This window comes from Giraffa tippelskirchi, chromosome 7 (genome assembly GCF_054371585.1).
Source record: "Giraffa tippelskirchi isolate mGirTip1 chromosome 7, T2T-mGirTip1v1.2.pri, whole genome shotgun sequence".
In the NCBI taxonomy this organism is placed as follows: Eukaryota; Metazoa; Chordata; class Mammalia; order Artiodactyla; family Giraffidae; genus Giraffa; species Giraffa tippelskirchi.
The window spans coordinates 100620345-100641567 of NC_137281.1; the positions used below are offsets into that span (position 1 = coordinate 100620345).

General features: G+C 37.2%; 1 protein-coding gene across 5 annotated transcripts in view; it reads right to left on the reverse strand.

The window, feature by feature from the left end:
- ZNF106 (zinc finger protein 106) overlaps positions 1–21223 on the reverse strand; it is a 56614-nt gene that overhangs the window by 34901 nt on the left and 490 nt on the right. For all 5 annotated transcript variants that reach the window (XR_014058973.1, XM_081507840.1, XM_081507839.1 and 2 more), the window contains exons 2-3: positions 6280–6365; positions 1963–2024 (exon numbers count right to left, since the gene is read on the reverse strand). Coding sequence is in view for 4 of the 5 variants with exons in the window: in XM_081507840.1 (XP_081363966.1) it covers positions 1963–2024; positions 6280–6360 (143 nt within the window). In the remaining variant the exon portion in view is untranslated. The remainder of the gene's footprint in view (positions 1–1962; positions 2025–6279; positions 6366–21223) is intronic.

A 21223-nucleotide genomic window follows, 5' to 3' on the forward strand; every position in this document is an offset into this window, starting at 1 on the left:
AGATGACTGATAACTATTTGTCCCTTTTGTACAAACTAGTGATGACTGCTCGTCATGATAACAAATGTTCCAAGTCAGTAAATGATGTTTGAGATTCGTTGTTTTTTTATAGCTTTGCCAGCTGTTTTCCCTTGCTACCTACTTGCTTTCTCCCTTATAATTTGTTACTGGCCAGAAAATCATACTAAACCTGTTTCCAAACCTGATAGCACTGTATCTAAAATATAAGTAAATTAAGTACCAAAGTGTCCTCCTCCAAATGAGTTTGGGTGCTAATGCTGATGTTAATATTGTCAGTTCAGAGGCTTCAAATGCTTATTTCTTGATTATTTGACTATGCTCCAAATAACTGTAAACAGTAGACAAAATCTCCATGGCACAATTAAATTGACAAGTGGGAGGAAAGGGGAACAAGTTACAGAACAATACGTATATGGCATGTAGTTCAGTTCTGTTAATAAGACAAAACAAAATCAAAACATATGTACATGAGTGTGAACATATGGATATAAATCTGTCTACACACAGAAGAGTGGTTTGGATAGGGTATAAACTACACTGTTGACTTTCCTCTAAGATTGGAATAGGAAGACGGGGAGGGAGTAAAAGGGCCTCTACTTTCCTTACTCTTTATGAGTCTGTATTGACTATGAACATGAATCTTAAGCTATCAAAAAGTTTTAAATGTTTTAATTAGCTCATTGGTGATTTTTGAATAAAACAAGGCATTCCTCTTAGAAAAAAATGGGCTTCTCTCCTAATGATTAGACTTACTGGCCTCATTTATTTTGTTTCATTTCATTTCAATACAATACAGGTCACTGAGTAGCCAAGAAAAAGGTGAAGGAAGTCTATGGGAAATGGGATCCAACAACTAAGACAATCCACAAATAGGTAATCAAAGGTTGACTGTATTTCATAGGTTCCTATGATAATGAGTTAAAGATCATATATGTTCAAGATATTATAAAGGTTCTCCACACTAAATCTGAGTGAACATCTTTTTTTTTTTTTTTGATAGGTAAGAAGCAGGTTTATTTAGAGAGAAATATAGTCCATGAACAGTGTGGCCATCTCAGAAGGCAAGAAGCCTGAACACCTCTTTTACACTGCTGTGAAGACCTAAACTTCACACAGAAAGGGACTGAGACCACAGAAAAATTCCTCTTACATGCTAAACAGATGCTGAAAGTTCAATAACATATTAATTTGCCCATACAACCTAAATCTATATTACTTAAAATATGGATAATTCCAAATGACCTAAGGTTGGCATCCCGATCAAAGTCTGTAACCATTATTCATGGACTAAAGTATAATTCATATTTTTGTTTTCCAAAGTTTCTCTGTTCCATACTGTTTCCAAACTTTAAATTCACATACATCCAAAACATCAAAAAAGGGAAACTTAGTTGGGAAAAAAGACATGGAATATACATACACGCTACCTTTAATGTCTTAATTTCCTTAAACATCTCAAGCTTTAATTCACAAAACAGCATTCTTAAATACAGGTTTATATATGGATTTGATTTACACTAATGAGATTCAGTGCTATTTAGCAGACTTTGGACTTCTCAGACTTCCAACAACCAGTAAAGGTTTATGGCATGTGATAATTTGCAAGCTGCTTAGGCAATAATATGAAATGTCCTAGCTGCAAAGCTGGTGTGCAGGAATGACAAAGCTTACTAATGACAGAACTAGCTCAACCCCACCCACCTTTGCCAAATCTATTTGCCAAAGTTGCTATGAATTCTACACATTTGAGATGTACAACAATTTATCCTTTTTGAATGAAAAAAAAAAAAACCCAAAAAGCTATTGTATTTGTTGTTAATTCCAAAAGACAGTTCAAGGCCATAAGACAACATTCACTTTTGAAGCATTACTATAAAATAAGCTAATAGGCCCTCAGATTCCCCCACATCCACAAGTTTACGGAAGAGAAAGGTTCCATACCTGCCCTTCAGGTTCTCAAGTTCCCTGTGATGCAACATGCTCCGCATGTGTTCGTCCATCTCCTTCAAAATTAAAGAAAGCAGATTAAACTAAGGGGGACTGCTTTGGAGAAAAAATTTCTCTGTCCTATTCAATCAACAATCAGGGCTCAAGCTCCTTGTGTTAAAGTGGTGTTTGTGGTTTCTATTCACAATTCAGTACTGAAAACAGTCCCTTATTAAGTAACTCTTTAGCCTGTTTTTGGCATATTTTGTTTTTAAATAAAACAATAATTTTAAAAGACCTATTTAAGTGGCTTTCCAAAAAGGTTAGAAAGTTTATTGTATTTAGGAGGCAAAAGACTAAATAACAAACAAGTGGGTAAAATTCTATCCCTTACAAGGTATTTACTTAAGTTTATAAAACAAACAAACGAACAACAAAAATGCCTGAAATCACATAACTTCTCAACTACTTGGCTACTTTTCTTCATACTCTCTTTCCCCACTCAACTGACAGTTTTTCAAGAGTATGGTACAACTCTTATCCATGTCTTGGCCAGGGCCTGACATACAGTTATTAATATCTGCTGAATGAACAGATGGATACATCAATTCTAGACAGAAGTTACAGACATAAGGGAATTTTCCTATGGTAGATCAAGATTTAAAAAATGCCTTGAACACAGCAGTTCTACCATGGCTTCATTTTCACTACCCACTCCCTTGCCCACAACAACTGATGTGTTTGGTTCCAATGAAAAGTTTGAAAATGTACTAGATTCCTCCCCCTACCCCCATCCCACTGGGAAGGAAACAAAATCTATTTGCAAGAGTTTCCATTTAAATGTGCAAGTGTGACATACGCACCCACACACCTCAAAAAATTCAAAGTTGTAAATGTCGGTCTCTTTGTCACACAAAGTATATATATAGCCAGTACGTTATAATTAGAGAATGGCTGTTTACAAATATAAAACTGGCTCAGATGGTAAAGAATCCTCCTGCAGTGTGCAAGACCTGGGTTTGATCCCTGGGTCAGGAAGATCCCCTGGAGAAGGGAATTGTAACCCACAACAGTATTCCTGCCCAGAGAATTCCACGGACAGAGGAGGCTGGTGGGCTTGAGTCCATGGGGTCCCAAAGAGCCGACACGACTGATGAGCGACTAATACACACACACAAGTTGAGAACTACTATTAACTCTGCCCTGTGCTAAGTGTCTCAAACATTTTTTCACTTGAACCACAAAACACTGCTAAGGTAGGATTATTAACATCATAAGGACACAAGGATACAGAGAAGCTAACTTGTTTATTCACCAAATATTTATCAAGTGCTTATAAGGTGTTAAGTACAAAGCTAGGCATTAAAAGGCTAAGTGTGAAAATATTCAGCCCTGCCCTTGCAGAGTCAGATTAGCAAGTGGTGAAACTAGGACTCAAACTCTGGCAGATCTGACAACAAAGCCAGTGTTTCAAAGATCATGCCACAACTGCAAGCACCTAGTGCACTGAGATATTTTTATTATATACAGTTCATTTGTGAAAAAAAGTACAACAACTATTCTTTAAGTTATCTATACACAGTGATATACAGTGTTGTGATTCAAAACACTTTCTTTAACTGGCAATCTTATTGAAGACAATCATCATTCCCTTCCTATCTCTACAAATGCTTTATCCCGAGGTGATACTTTTACACAAGATTGGCCATTACATGCTAGCTACAACTGACTGGCCATTAACCAGAATGAACAATTAAAGAGCTCCAAACTGAGTGGATTTAGTGACAGGATAGAGAATGAAAAAACCCAAGAACAATATACAACATCTGCTCTAATCCCTATGCTTCTTGCTGTTCAGTTTTTGTTTTCTCTTATTCAATTTTTCCTTAGACTAAACATAAGCCAAATCTCCTTTTCTTGAGCTATATTTAAGTGGGTCTGTTTCTTGCAATGAAACCATTCCTAACCAAAAGAGTATTAATTGAAATGGGTTATTCTCTCTGATGTAAAAACCAATTTTATATTCTATTTCAGTTATAAAAAATGTTATCATTCAAAACTAGTTTTAAGGAGACTTTTTTTTTTTGGCTATGACACATGGCTTATGGGATCTTAGTTCACTGCTCAAGGATGAAACCCCTGCCCCCTGAGATGGAACCACAGAGTCTCAACCACTGGAGGCCAGGGAGGTCCTTAATGTAATTTTTGATTGTCTAGAATACTTCAATAATCTGTTTCTAAATTTATGTGTGAAATCCTTGCCCATCCTGCTCCAAGGAAAGAATGCAAATAATGAGACAACTGAGTTTTCAAAATAACTGGGAAAGATCTACAGGCACAGCTCCAAATGCATACCTGCAGATGTATGAAGCTTCTATTTAGTTCCTTTTATCAGTGTATGTTTTTAAAAGGAGGAGGAAGAGGGGGCCTGGGATTTGGCATTGAACAAATTTGGAAAACATGAGTAACACAAAAGTTTTAAAAAATATTTTTAAACTCCAGGGCTTCTCAGACTTTCATAAGCTAAGAAACATTAGGATACTCAGAGATGTAACATACAGTAACCCTAGATTCTTTTCTCCTCCTCAGTGTATTTGGAGCAATCATGTGTGTAGGTGCTAAGTCTGACTCTCTTGCGACTCCATGGACTGTAGCCCATCAGGCTCCTCTGTCTGGGATTTTCCAGGCAGGATACTGGAATGGGTTGCCATTTCCTCCTCCAGGGGATCTTCCCAACCCAGGGATCCAACCCTTGTCTCATGCAGGCGGATTCTTATCACTGAGTTACCTGGAGCAACCATGGTAATACTATAATAGTTTGGGAAACTACAGGAAAGTACATCAACATAAGTTGTTCATAGTCTATCTGAGTTTATCCCTTTCAGTTAACCCATTAACTTCTCAGGCCATATCTTAACATTTAAATCATGCCATTTCCTTGTTTAAAAAAACTACTGTTGGCTTTCCCTAAGGCAGGAGTAGATTTAACTACTCAGCTCTTATTTAACTTTATTATGACCCACGGAAAAATATGAAGAGACAAAACATGTTTTAATCCAGAGTAGAAGAAACGCCAAAAAGACTTAAAATAGAAAAGTTGTGAGATATATCAAGATAGGCCACAGACTCCACAAAAGTCTGACACCACACCTCTGAGTAGCTGCCTATCCGTCTCACATCTTCTCATTTTCCCTTCTCCCTCTAATATGAAAGTAGGCATAAAAAATTTTTATTCATTGAAAATTTGAGTAAACCTGGTCTAAATTTTTAAAATTAGAACAGCAGTTCTTTTACATTTGTAAAGGCAGCAAGTATATTACTAAACAAGATTTTAAAATCTCAGCGATTTTCCCAACACTAATTGAAATCCTAAATAGGAAAAAAGAAAAAAATTCTTCACCCCAGCCTACTAAATGGATCAGAATCAAACTCCTCAGTGGGGCAGTCAACACTGTTTATCAACTATCTTCACTTAACTTACAAATTAAATTGTGGTCCTATGATTTCCAGGATGAAACTGTTTTAGTCAGATAAGCCTTTTTACCTACTCCTAGAGCTGTTATACTCCATTCTACTGCTGAATCTTTGTATTTTTCTTCCCCCTAAAATACCTCTTCTCCATTTCTTGTAAGCCATTTCACTCCCAAACATCTTTCAAGGTTCACTCAGACTTGCCTGGCTAACCTCACTCATGATAACTTTCCCAGTTCTCTGTATTTCCAATGGCAATCAAGAACATCTTAAAAGCACAGAGAAAAAGTTCCTCAGTATTTAAGCTAGACGAATTCTTGGAAAGCAAAAATAAGAGGGATGGGGGGCGGGGGGGGGGCAGAATATGAGACAAATTACAGACAATTTCCTCAAAGCACAGGTAAATTCTTTAAGCTTTTAAAACTGTTTTTCTTTCAGCAACATCCCCATCTTGTGGATGTCGGAGGATATTGTTAGAACCATTGCTGCTATGCTAAGCTTCCCATAAGCACAGGTAGAGAACTCACAGGCTACAAATCAATGCCATTCCTTTAGCTAATCAGAAAGCTGTTACAATCTCAGCCTGAATTTTAATGTATTTTCTCTATAGCTGGTTACTAGATGAATTTCTCTTTATCATACTGTTCAGTATCTTCAAATTCCAGGTAGAGGTTTAAGAATATAGTTACTGTCTTCATAAGGCAGTAATGAGAAAGAAACCAGTGAAATAAGACTAAGGTTTAGGAAAGAAGCATAAATGAGATGTTGTTAAAAGCTTTTACCCATCTATAAATTCCATATGATGTCTCTAAAAAAATGATCAGTCATAAAAGCCTCAGATTCTCTCTCTTCTATTATTACCTTTTTTGAGCTGTACACAATGTGGCACAATATGCATTTTCGTTCTCGTACCATAGTGACCAGATCTGAAGCACTCAACATCACACCTGCAATGAGGAAGTAACATTTAGTAACATTTTCTTCCCAGATATCCAGAGTTTCATCTTAACATAGCCCAAAATACAAGTCATGCATCTCCTTCACCTCCCCCCTGCTCCTACCCCAGTCTTCACATCTTGGTAAATGAAAATTCCAATTTTGCATGACCCTAGGGCAAAAACTTTGGGAGCCATCCTCGATCCCTCCTTCTCATCCCATATTCACCCTCATCAGCAGATCCTGCCGGTCCCATCTTGAAGTACGTCCAAAATCTAGCCACTCTTCACAGCTCAGCACATTCATCAACTCCCATGGCACCAGTCTACTGACCTGACTCCCTATTTTCACTATTGTCTATACTCTCATGATTCATTCTCAAATCAGGAATCAAAGATTCTCAGAATAGGATTCTTTTAAAATTTAAGTTAGATCATTTATGGCTTACCTGGTAGTTCAGCTGGTAAAGAAACTGCCTGCAATGCAGGAGACCCCAGTTCAGCTCCTGTGTTGGGTAGTTCCCCTGGAGAAGGGATAGGCTACCCACTCCAGTATTCTTGGGCTTCCCTGGTGGCTCAGATGGTAAAGCATATGCCTGCAATGCGGGAGACCTGGGTTTCATCCCTGGATTGGGAAGATTCCCTGGAGGAGAGCATGGATGACCTGACTCCCTATTTTCACTTTTGTCTATCCTCACAATGATCTGTTCTCAAATCAGCAATCAAAGATTCTCAGTTCAGTTCAGTCGCTCACTTGTGTCCGACTCTTTGCGACCCCATGGACTGCAGCATGCCAGGCTTCCCTGACCATCATCAACTCCCGGAGTTTGCTCAAACTCATGTCCATCGAATTGGTGATGTCATCTAACCATCTCATCTTCTGTCGTCCCCTTCGCCTCCTGTCTTCATTCCTTCCCAGCATCAGGGGCTTTTCCAATGAGTCAGTTCTTTGCATCAGGTGGCCAAAGGATTGGCGTTTCAGCTTCAGCATCAGTCCTTCGGATGAATAGTCAGGACTGATTTTCTTTAGGATTAATTGGTTTGATCTCCTTGCAGTCCAAGAGACTCTCAAGAGTCTTCTCCAACATCACAGTTCAAAAGCATCAATTCTTCTGCGCTCAGCTTTCTTTATGTTCCAACTCCCACATCCATACATGACTACTAAAACCATAGCTTTGACTAGACGAACCTTTGTTGGCAAAGTAATGTCTCTGCTTTTTAATATACTATCTAGGTTGGTCATAGCTTTTCTTCCAAGGAGCAAGCGTCTTTTAATTTCATGGCTGCAGTCACCATCTGCAGTAATTTTGGAGCCCCCCAAAAATAAAATCTCTTGTTATTTATAAAGAAACTGTTTCCAGTGTTTCCTCATCTATTTGCCAGGAAATTATGTGGAATTCTTTTAAAATTTAAGTCAGGTCATTAACTCCTCTGCTCAGACTCTTCCAACAGATGTCCATCTCACTTATAGAAATACAAAGTCCTTTGTCACGGAATACAAAATCCATTTCTCTCTCATGCTGTCTCCATGTCTGATCACTCTCCCTGTAGTGCTCCATTCAAGTTACACTGCCCTCCTTTCCTGCTGTTCCTTGATCACACTAGGGATTTTCCCACCTGTGGCTTTCTATATGTCCTGTTTTCTCTGCCTGGAATAGTCTTCCTTCAGATATACTTATGGTTCTCATGGATCACTCTCTCAAGTTGCCTCGTCGGGGAGGTCTTCCCTGTCCTCCTATAGAATTGCACTTCCTGCCCCCCCATTTCTTCTATCCCCCTAATAACCTGCTTAATTTTTTACTTTTTAGTAGTACAATGGTAGACAGCTTCCAAAGATGGCCACAACATCATTCCCCACCCCACGTTCTCTTTTGCGATGTGACTCTGTCACTACTGCCCATCAAAAGGCAGAGTCCCTCTCTGTGACCTGTTTTGACCAATAAAATACAATGGAAGTGACAATGCATTTCTGAGGTCAGGCCTTCAAAAATCTGCAGCTTCAGCCTTTGCACACTTGAAACACTTCCTCTTAGAACCCAGACACATGGAGAGGCCAAAAGGGAAAAAACTGAGGGCACAGCGGAGCACCCAAACAACAACCAGTGCCATTTGACAATCATGTTGGGCTCTCCAGGCCCAGCTGCCACTGAGGTATCCCAAGTGAGACCAGTTAAAGAACCAGGCAAATGAGCCCTTTTCAACCCAAAGAATTGTAAGAATCAATAAAATAACTGTTTCAAGTCAGGAATTTCACAATAGCTTGTTAAACCGCAAGAAACATTGAAACAGCATCCTTTACTACCTAACATAGTATACATTGTTATTCTCTATATCCCCAATTACAAATTAAGTTCCACAAGAACAGAGACTGTATATTTAATTCACTAGTACAGGTCTAACACTGAAAACAGTGTCTGGCATACTGTTGGCACTCCATAATTATTTACTGAATTATTCCAAATAGGATTATCTTGGGTTATTAAATATGAGTCAGAGATAACTGGATAAATACTGAGGTTTGGATTAAGACCAGAAGGGTCTCTACAACCCTCCAGCACTATCATACTTTCTTCCTGCATCTCTCTGCAAGGATGTCCTACCTGAGAATTTAATTCCACTCCCCAAGCAAACTTATTTTTCTCTCCATACACACAATACCAGACTCTACTTAATAGAGTTATCTGCGTCCTCATCTGGGCTTTAAGTTCCTTATGGGACTTAAAACTGTGAGGTAATGAAGTTATAAACTACCCTAATTTAATCTATAATGCCCTAGACAACATGGTGAAAGAACCAATGAAAAAGAAGCCTAAAGGTCCTCTACTTCTCTTGACATACAGTAGTTTCCTTCTATTGCAACCCATTCCATACCACTATTGAATGTCTGAAATAATTATACTCCATAACAAAGTATCAAAAGAAAAATGTAGGATACAATTGTGAACATTTGAGAAAGCTGAATGTCAACTAGCTACTAAAACAAAGAAATATACCTTTATGGATAGATACAGTACTATTTATGCCTTCAATATTACTAATTTATTCTAAACCTCAAAATTAACACAAACCACTCTAGTGCTAAGTGTCAAAGCATAATTATTCTTCTAATTCTCTCTTAACATTTAACTTTAACTACTATTTACAAGCACTATTTTGTTATTTCGTTCAGCAAGCATTGTTCTAGGAGTTGCATAAACAGTGATAAAGATGATATAGCCAGAAATGTTTTTAATACTGCCTCAAATTATTACCCATTAAAGCAAAACAGAAACTTGGAAGCAATAAAATCAATGAAAAAGTGAGATTTCCTGGCACAAGCAACAATTCATTTTCCTTTTCAAGATCTTCATGTTTCTAACTTGTATAGATTAAGTTTCATTTTTGTAAAAATTTCAACTTTTGTAAAAAAGCAAAAAGTGTAAACTGCTAACAAAGTATTTAATTACTAAGAAGGACCTTGTATTTAAAAACACTGAGTTGATATGTGTCCAGCTAAAAAGACAAAAGCACTTTAACTTGCACATCCCTAAACTAGGTAAAAATATAATTTCCATTACAGTTTCTGAAACACTGAAATTAACTCACAGCCTTCCATTTGGGAACCAATGCTCTCTTTAAAGGTCTTAACAAGGATTAGAAGTCAAGGAAATAGAAACCATCCAACTCTGCAATCTCAAAATGCTTGAGAGGTTACATTATACAGGTCAAGTAAGTGTGAATAAACAACTGCTGTCCTTACTTGGACCACCTTATATTTCCCTCATATCACTTAAATATACTCATTATGTAATCTTTCAAATTTTCTCCAATGAATTATGAGAAATACCTGCAATATTTCTTAATCATAAGTCTAAAAAAAAATCCTATAGTAAGTACCTTTTCTCAACATCTGATTACTATCCTAATACAATTATCATTCTCATAGGCAAAAACATATTAGATTCTTTCCTTTTGGTTTCTCATATTTAGTCAACAAATCCTGACAGATTTCAGTTTTTAAATTTTTGTTATATACTCTTCAATGTGATAAACCGGCGTGAACTTATTTCTATTCTTCTCCGTTCCCCCAACTGCTATACTAACTAACATTTTCTGCCCTAACTCCTCCTCCCAATATATGAACAAGTTTTAAATCCAGGCAGTTCATTAGAATCACCTACATAGCTTATAAATAAAAATAAATACAGCTGTTAAGGCAGAGCAGAACTATTATTGCATTAGAGTCTGCAGACATTCCATTCTGCACTTCACCATGCTCTCCCCATCTTTCTACTAGTCACTCAAAAGTGACTTAAACTGGTCAGCCAGTCAGCCTTTAAGTAATCACTATCTCATAACACTGTAGTTTATCTCAAACATCAACATCAGATTATTCCTCTAAATATTTATGAAACTCAAGGCTGGAAAACATCATTTAGTGTCAAAGAACTTTATCTGAAATATTTTCACATTATCCCATTTAACTGTTAAAACAACCTGCTACAGGTTGTTTGATGGTGGGTATGTCTGATCTCCCTGACCTTACCATGAGGAAGGAATCCGTCTTTTCATATACCTATAACATAGGTTACAATTAAGCACAGTAGTACTTAAGATATTTCAACTTTGATATAAAGCCAAATGACAATAATATACTGTAAAATGTTGAAGAAAAAAAGTTTAATTATTGGTTTCTTGGGGTAGGGGGACTGGTACTCAGATTAGAATCCCTTTTCTGAATTCCACAGATAACTTTCTGCGTCTCCATCTTAACCCCGAAAGAAAACTAATGGACTTCTGGTGATCAAGAGAGAGTAACAGAGAGACAGTGTTCAGTGACAGAACAAGTTTCTGCCATTACCCCTAGGCTGGCCAGTTTATGGATCAAAGATATGACTGGCACTTTCGAAAAGTCCTCACTTTGTTGAGTAGGACTGCCCAGAAAGTTTCAAGGCTCCTAGCTAAGGAAGGCGTTTTAGTAAGGTGACAAGAAAGGTCAGGAAGTATTTGGGGGCACAGGAACCTATAACCACAACTTTCAAAGGCTGTCCTATTTACTAGGTCTGAGTTCTGGCTGGCTCTTTTTTCCCAAGTCAAGTGACTGGTGGTTTCCTGAATCCAGTATATTTGATGGAATATAAGCTCCTAAGCACTTACTTACTAGCATTTTTATATTATCTGCCCTAACACAACACTCAGCAGGAATATATATATATATATATATATCAATCACTCTTTATTAGAAAACACAGGGTTAAAACAAAAACAGGAAGTTAAGGCTGTGACTCAGGAAAAGTGATTCAAAGTCAAGCATCCAATTAATGAAGCTGTTCAGATTGCCCATCACCAGGCAAGAAAATGGACAGGGCAGACCATAATCTGATTCTTTATCTTGGAATCAGAACTATGATCAGATTCTGACACTTGTCAATTCTGGAACTTGGAAGCATTATGTCCCAGAGGGAAAAATAACTGAGAAAGAAAATGGGAAAACGTCAACTCTAACAAAGTAATAAAAATGCTATCTAAAGTTACCATCACGTAACAGAGTAAGTCTTAAGTCCAAAGATAACTTATACAAACACTGTTTTAAAAGTTTAACTGGGTGGCTTGTTGCACTTATTTAATAGTTTTAAAAGTTTTCTTTCCAGCCCACGTGGGCTTCCCAGGTGGCACATTGGTAAAGAATCCACCTGCCAACGTAGGCGACGTGGGTTTGACCCCTAGGTGGGGAAGATCCCCTGGAGGAGGAAATGGCAACCCACTCCAGTATTCTTGCCTGGGAAATTCCATGGACACAGGAGGCTGATGGGCTACAGTCCATGGGGTTGCAAAGAGTTGAACACGATTGAGAGACTAACATTTAAAAAGTTTGCATTCCTGTATTCAACATATCATTTATATATATAAATAAAATATATGTATATATATCTCAAGGAGAAGGCAATGGCACCCCACTCCAGTACTCTTGCCTGGAAAATCCCATGGACGGAGGAGCCTGGTAGGCTACAGTCCATGGGGTCGCTAAGAGTCGGACACGACTGAGTGACTTCACTTTCACTTTTCCCTTTCAAGCACTGGAGAAGGAAATGGCAACCCACTCCAGTATTCTTGCCTGGAGAATCCTAGGGACGGTGGAGCCTGGTGAGCTGCCGTCTATGGGGTCGCACAGAGTCGGACACGACTGAAGCGACTTAGTAGCAGCAGCAGCAGCAGCAGCAGCATATATATCTCAAAGCAACCCCAAAGATCCACATAGCAATTTAAAGTTCTATAACATGAATTATAATCACTGCAAGCTGAAGGAGCCTTGATAATTGTTTGCCATTCTTCTCAAAAAGCTTTGTTGTTCTCCATTCATCTTACTGCTAACGGTTCATTCAATGATTTTCAGCCATTTTATACAAGTATGATTATAACAGCAATTGTTTTCATAATTCTTTTTACAGAATCTTTTAAGTTAATGGGTGATCACACCACAATATTGGTGTAATGTGTAATACAGTAAAGCATTTAGTTTAGTAGTTTTAATTTATGTTAATAGCTTTCTAAATGCCTTTGTCTTGTATTTTAAAAAACCATTAAGTCTCTGAAAAGGTCACCATATATTTTAGTATATTTTAAGAAGGAATTTATGTGCTAGTAAAGTAGTGGTTTAAAGGGCTTCCCAAGTGGCGCTAGTTGTGAAGAATCCACCTGCCAATGCAGGAGACGTTAAGAGACGCAGGTTTGATTCCTGGGTCGGGAAGATCCCCTGGAGAAGGGAATGGCTACCCATTCTAGTATTCTTGCCTAGAGAATCCCAGGGACAGAGAAGCCTGACGGGCTACAGTCCAAAGGGACGCACAGAGTTGGATACCACTGAAGCGACTTAGCAGCAATGCACCAAGTAGTGGTATCTGCAAATTTAGTTTACTAAAAGTTCACATGCATTCTGGAATGAGGCAATGACATATCCAAAATCTCAGCACTGTAGTAAAAAATATGTTTAGACAAAATTAGCTGCTGTTCAAAAGTACAGTATTCCAAGAGCTTGAAAAATTTCCCAGGCTCAAACTTAGCTTAAAAGTACCAGCCTAAAAAGAATACCTGTATAATGTATCCTCCTAAGTGGTCTCGGCATCCCCTATCACTGTTGCCGAAAGCTTGGCCTCTGTACACCAGTGCCAAATCAAACCCTGGAGACAAGAGTTTTGGGTGAAGCTGAAAAGGATAGCTTTACTGCTTTGCCAAGCAAAGGAAGACACACCCTGGCATTTGCCTCAAAAAACTCTGTCTGAACTTGATGAGGGTTTTCGTAACAGTGGCTCAAAGGTGGGGTCTCTGACAAGACTAGGGTGTGAATGCCCTTAATCTCATCTCAAGTGGTCTCAGTCTCCTAATCTTGATGAGCTTCTCTGGTCCCTTTAATCTTGCCTCAGGTGGTTTCTTGGCTGCTCCTTCCTTGACTAGCAACTGTTTGAATCTGCCCTTTAGAACCCTAGGAAGATCACAGAAACTAGAGCCTTGCCTGCAAGAAATGGAGGACAGAAAGGTCTCTGTCTGGGAGCCCCACAAGGCCCTGCTAAGTTTCAAAATTACTTGAGAAAAAAAAAAAATACTTGAGAGGGAATTGTGTACTTTTCCTAATTCCTTATACCCACAACAAAAGTAATCTCTTTAAAATGCAAACCTGATCATAATATTCCCTTGACTTTTGTCCCTAGATTGTATCTTGGAAAATTTCAAAGGTAGAAATGTTAAAAGAATTTTATAGTGAATATCCTACATCCAGTTTATCGTATATCTGTACGTTGTTGTTCAGTCGCTAAGCCGTGTCTGACCCTTTGCAACCCCATGGACTGGAGCACACCAGGTTTTCCTGTCCTTCACTATCCCCCAGAGTTTGTTCAAAATCACCTCCACAGGTTTTCCTGTCCTTCACTATCTCCCAGAGTTTGTTCAAAATCACCTCCACTGAGTTGGTGATACCATCCAACCATTTCATCTTCTGTCGCCCCCTTCTCCTTTTACCTTCAATCTTTCCCAGCATCAGGGTCTTTTTCAGAGAGTCGGCTGTTCATATCAGGTGGCCACAGTATTGAAACTTCCGCTTCAGCATCAGTCTTTCCAATGAATATTCAGGACTGATTTCCTTTAGGATTAACTGGTTTGATCTCCTTGCTGTCCAAGGGACTCGCAAGAGTCTTCTCCAACATCGCAGTTCGAAAGCATCAATTCTTTGGTCCTCAGCCTTCTTTATGGTCTAACTCACATCCATACATGACTACTACATAGCTTTGACTACACAGACCTTTGTCGGGAAAGTGATGTCTCTGCTCTTTAATATGCTGTCTGGTGTTTGTAATAACTTTCCTTCCAAGGAGCAAGCATCTTTTAATTTCATGGCTGCAGTCACCATCTGCAGTGATTTTGGAGCACCAGAAAATAAAATCTGTCACTGGTGCCCATATATCCACCACACAGATTCTATGGTCACCATTTTACTGCACTTGCTTTATCGGCTATATATCCATCTATTTTTGATCACTTAGTCATGAGGTATTATGATGTTAATATTTACCCTGAATTTTGGGGGTCTATGTTCATAAGACAACTGCTGTAATTTTCTTTTAAATCTGTAACATCTTTATCGGGTTTCAGCCTCATGAAAGAGTGTTTCCCTTTTGTCTATTTTCTGAACGTTTATAAAAGATTGATGTTATTTCTTCTTTAAATACTTGATAACATTCACCAGTGAAATCATTGTGGGAGTCTTATTTTTTTTAATTAATTCCATTTTAATATAAACTAATTCAGATTTTATTTCAACTTGTGACAGTTTTAGCACATTGGTACTTTCAAGAAACTGTCCATTTTTAGCTCAAATTTGTTGAAATAAAGTTGTTTGTAATATCCCCTTATTATCCTACAGGATCTGTAGTGATGCCTTTCATTCCTGATACTAGTAATAATCCGTTATTTGCTTTTTAGTATCAGTGTACCAAGGGGTTCATGAATATTGATTTTTTTTCAATGAACCAACTTCTTGCTTTGTAATTTTGTCTATTGGTTGTCTTCTTCTATTTCATTATTTCTTCTATTATCTTTATTATCTCCTTCCTTCTGTCTACTTTGGGTTTAGCTTCTTGCTTCCTAAGGTAGAACTTTAGCTCCTTCATTATCTTTAAACTTTACCAAAGTAGGTGTTTAAGTTATAAGCTTCCCTCTAAGAACAGCATTACCTCTACCCTACAAAACATTTTTTAGCACTTTTAAATAAACTATTTATTTTAGAATAGCTTTAGATAATACAGAAATAATTTATTTCCTTTCTTTTCCCCTAGTATCCTTTTTTTTTCCAGAATTTCACCGAGTATAACACTTTTTTTTTTTTTTTTTACTGGACTTACACAAGTACTTTCTTTAAATGTTTTCACATAAAAACTGGTTAGCTATACATTCTTTCACTATTCTTTTAATGGTCCTGACACGAGAGATTGTAACAGGCATCCTTGTCAACCAGGATACCACATACATTTAATCATCTTGTCTCCGTAGGGCTCCTGGCTATTTGCAGTTATCCCGCAAATTTAGGTGTTGTACTTTCATCATCCAGTTCAAAATATTCACTGACTTCTCTTATGATTTATTCCTTGACTCATCGATTTAGAAGTTTCACTGAGCTTCCAAATACTTGCAGAATTTTGTTTGACATCTTGATTTCTACATATTTTAATCTCATTAGGGTCAAAGAACGTATTTTGTAGTATTTCAACCCTTTTAAATATATTAAGACTTGATGTGCAGCAAGCACCTGGTCTATATCCACCATTGGGGGAAAAAAGTGTATTCTGTAGTTATCGGGTAGAAATCATCATCTGTACTGATTTTCTGCTTGTTCATATATGTGTATCAATTGCTGAGAGAAGTGTTAAAATCACTGTGATTGTTGTCTCTTTCTTCCTTTAACTGTATCCATTTTTGCCTGTTTTATTTTGAAGCTTTGATATTAGATGCATACTTATGACTGTCTTCCTGATGAACTGATCCATTTTATTATTATGAAATAACCCTCTTAATTCTGGCAATACACTTTATCTTGAAATCTACTTTATCTGATATGAATACAGCCACTCCAGCTTTCTTATGTTTACTGTTGGAAAGATCTATCTTTTGGCATTTAGCCAATCTGTCTTTATGCACTGAAATCAGTGTTTATTCCACTAAAGTAAACAAAGTTATTCATATGGGTGTATTAGGACTAACATTTTATTATATTTTTAACCTCCTATTTTTTTGTTTGGCTATACCTGTTTCCATCTTCTTATGCATTATTCACTTCAATTTTTCTATTAGCTTTGTAGCAACACTTCTTTGCAATATTTTTTTCCATAGGGTTGCTCTAGGATATAGAATATACATCTTTATCATTTTTACCCTGAATTCAGTGTTAATAACATGCCACTTTACATAACATGTAGAAACCTTGTGACAATACATGTTCATTTACCCTTACTTTCCATTCTGTGATCTATGGTATATGTTTTATAGCTATAACACATGATGAATGTCACAAGATGATTTTTTTTAAGTCATAGATAGTATTAAGATATTAAAAGAAAATAACAGTATATTTATCCAGATTTTTTACCATTTCTGATGCTCTTCATTCCCTGAACAAAGAATCAAGTTTCCATCTGGTATCATTTCCCTTCAGCCTGAAGAACTTCTTTTAGCAATTCTTGTAATGCAGATTTCCTAGAAACAAATTCTCTTGGTTTTGTCTGACAATATTTTTATCTTGTTCTCATTTTTGAAGGCTATTCTACTGACTCTGGAATTACGGATTGTCAGATTTTTCTCTCAGCATTTTAAACATCCTCTATTCACTCTGGCCTCCATTTTAATTTTTCTATACTTCAGTTTTCACATTTATAGAATAAAAATAATATCAGTACCAATGTCAGAGGGCTGCTATGAGGAGTCCTCTATAAATTAGAAAATCTATATTGTTTTATACAAAGCAGGTACTAAATCTTTACTATATTTAGTTACTAGTATAATTATTTGCTTAACGACTGCCTCTTCCAATAGAGTGCAAGCTTCATGAGAGCAAGCAGGAATGTTTGTCTTGTTCACCATTTTATTCCCATTACCTGGCACATCATCTGGTATTCAATATCTGTTGAATGAATGAGCAGAAATCAGCAAAGATATCTGGACTAGAAACATAATAAAAACTGGAGTATAACCTTTAAGAGTATTATTGTTTTAGGTTATACTATGAATGTCAGAATTTACCCTGATGACATATACATACATAGAATATCTCTACTGGGATACTCAAGAAACTATTAACAGTCACTGCGTCTGGAAAAGGAACTGAGGATCTGGGGGTCAAGGATTTACTTCTCACTATAAACCCTTTTGTACTTTCCTCCCTATACACATATTCAACCACCCACATGGTACAATACTGTAGCATTTTTTAAAAAATCTGCATGTAAGTGGAACCACGCAGTTCAAACCCATGTTGTTCAATGGTTAACTGTATTATCATTTTTTAAATAAAACCAATTTTTTAAATTCATAATATCAAGAAGTTTGACTTTTACATATTTTGAACTTTGAGAGTGGTTCTAATCTGGCTATCACACCACATTGATCAATTCCAAGTTACTGATACTCCAAAGAGTGTAATTTCATTAGATATTGATTACCCATCTAAAAAGATACAAGGGGACAAACAGCATAACTACAAAGAGTAATAACAATTTTACATTTATACACTAGTTGATAGTTTACAAAATATGGTGGGAAACTGCATGACCTTGGAATTAAACAAAAATACCTAATGTGTTTACCACCTTGAGTAAATTTTGATCTCTCCAAACTTCAATTCTTCTTTGAGAACAATGCCACCTAGTTATCACAGCTTCAGTTTAAAAAAAAAAAAAAAGACAATTTCTTGCAGTGAGTTTTGTTTAAAGGTAATTATTTGTTTTGAATAGTTAACACTAGTTTTAAAATTATAAAGGTACAAAAGGGCTTACAGCTGGTTTTAAGGGCATGAAACACAGTTTTATAAAGAGGAACTCAGATTTAACTACCATAACCCACTAAGCAATCTCAGCATCACTACTGGGGGGGGGGGCGGCGGAACTAGAGTACAGTCTGATCTTTGACATAGTCACTAAAGTGTTTACCTGAACGAATCAAGTATTACCTCCACCTTCAACTTTATAGTAACATGTTAAATGATAACACTAAGAATCAATCAGAGATCTGGGTAACTGTATTACTCTCATTGAGTCATGATGAAAAAAGAAGAGAAAAAAGGTAACTTCTAGATTTAAAAAGACTTCCAGATATGTAACAAACTCAATGCATAGACGGATCAAAAATTGTAAAAACAAGAAAATGGGATAATTTGGGGAAATTTTTAATAAGGATCGGGTGTTAGATAACATAAACTGTTGTTCAGTGTGATTATTATATAGGGTTACACATATGTTCAAGCTGGTTTTAGAAAAGGCAGAGGAACCAGAGATCAAATTGCCAACATCCACTGGATCATCGAAAAAGTAAGAGAGCTTAAGAAAAACATCTATTTCTGCTTTATTGACTATGCCAAAGCCTTTGACTGTGTAGATCACAAAAAACTGTGGAAAATTCTTAAAGAGATGGGAATATCAGACCACCTGACCTGTCTCTTGAGAAACCTGTATGCAGGTCAGGAAGCAACAGTTAGAACTGGACATGGAACAACAGATTGGTTCCAAATAGGAAAAGGAGTTATGTCAAGGTTGTATATTGTCATCCTGCTTATTTAACTTCTATGCAGAGTACATCATGAGAAACCCTGGGCTGGAGGAAGCACAAGCTGGAATCAAGATTGCCAGGAGAAATATCAATAACCTCAGATATGCAGATGACAGCACCCTTATGGGAGAAAGTGAAGACGAACTAAAAAGCCTCTTGATGAAAGTGAAAGAAGAAGTGAAAAAGTTGGCTTGAAGCTCAACATTCAGAAAACTAAGATCATGGCATCTGGTCTCATCACTTCACGGGAAATAGATGGGGAAACAGTGGAAACTGTCAGGCTTTATTTTGGGGGGGCTCCAAAATCACTGCAGATGGTGACTGCAGCCATGAAATTAAAAGACGCTTACTACTTGGAAGGAAAGTTACGCCCAACCTAGACAGCATAATAAAAAGCAGAGACATTACTTTGCCAACAAAGGTCTGTCTAGTCAAGGCTATGGTTTTTCCAGTAGTCATGTATGAATGCGAGAGTTGGATTGTGATGCTTTTGAACTGTGGTGTTGGAGAAGACTCTTGAGAGTCCCTTGAACTGCAAGGAGATCCAACCAGTCCATCCTAGGCGAGATTAGTCCTGGGTGTTCATTGGAAGGACTGATGTTGATTGAAACTCCAATACTTTGGCCACCTGATGTGAAGAGTTGACTCACTGGAAAAGACCCTAATGCTAGGAAGGACTGGGGGCAGGAGGAGAAGGGGATGACAGAGGATGAGATGGCTGGATGGCATCACCGACTTGATGGACATGAGTTTGGGTAAACTCCGGGAGTTGGTGATGGACAGGGAGGCTTGGCGTGCTGTGATTCATGGGGTCGCAAAGAGTCGGACACGACTGAGCGACTGAACTTACACAGAAAAAATTTTCTTTTCATTAGAGACACATTAAAGTATTTAGGGTGAAATATCAGGAATAAAAATAACAAATACAGCAAACTATTAAGGAATTTTAAAACCTGAGTGATTAACTTACAAGAGGTTCAAAATAGTATCTTCCCTACTTTTCTGGATGCTTTAAAAGTTTTCATAATAAAAAAATAAAACAAAAAAATCTTACAGAGAAAATTATTCCTCTCCCACTCCTGTTTCCTAGCCACCTCCACTTCATCACTGTTTCTTATATATTCTTCCAGAGATATTCTATGCATATATATATGTACAATAATCACCATTCACAGTTCTTCCTTTTAAAATATCTTCCTTTTAATCAAAGCAATTGGTTTTGAACTAACCTGATGAGACTCTACACCTAACTCCTTCCAAGCCACTTTAAAACCATCTAGTATCTTTAATTAAGGCTATTATTTTCTAGACTCCATAGTTAACTCTAGAAACTGTAACTGTTTCATAGTTGCTTCTCAACAAAAGGGCTTAACAGTATCTAACTTGATGTAACATGGGGAAAATGACCCTTCCATTGTATTTGAATTTCACCACTTCCCTAGCTAGGTTAGGCAAATTATCATCAAACTTTCAGCGACCTCATCTGAAATGTGCTCCAAAAAAAACAACTTCCATTATAATATCTCATTAACTTTTTGTGACAGAACTGAGTGTCTCTGGAACATGTGTAGTAGGTGCTAGATAAACCCTAACTGAATCTAATTATTATCTTTTATTGTTTCACTAACTTGAGACCAGGGATTAAAACAAATTTTAAGGTCTTCCAAGGGGCTTAGAATAGTATTAGACTCTTAGTAAGTGTTCAAAAGTTATTTTGCCTTGAGTAAATCTGATATAAAACATTATGGTGGATAAAGACATTTGCTAGGTTAAGAGAACTTTCCTTAACTACCATGAGGTTCCAAATTGTTAAAAGCCATGGAAATAAATTTCCAACAAGACGGCTTAATCTGATTCTCAAAGATGATTAAATTGAGCAGACTGAAGGGGGAGTGACGTGCAAAGCATTTCCTCTCCATAATTATGCACTGAGATTCGGACTAAATGTTAAATTGACACATAGTAAGTTCTTCTTAATTAGTAACTATTATTAAGACGCATCCCACCAGAAGAGAACTCCGAAGGAGGAAAAAGAACAGAAGCTGTCTGTCACAAGAGGTCGAAAGGTGTCCGCGGCCTGAGGCCCG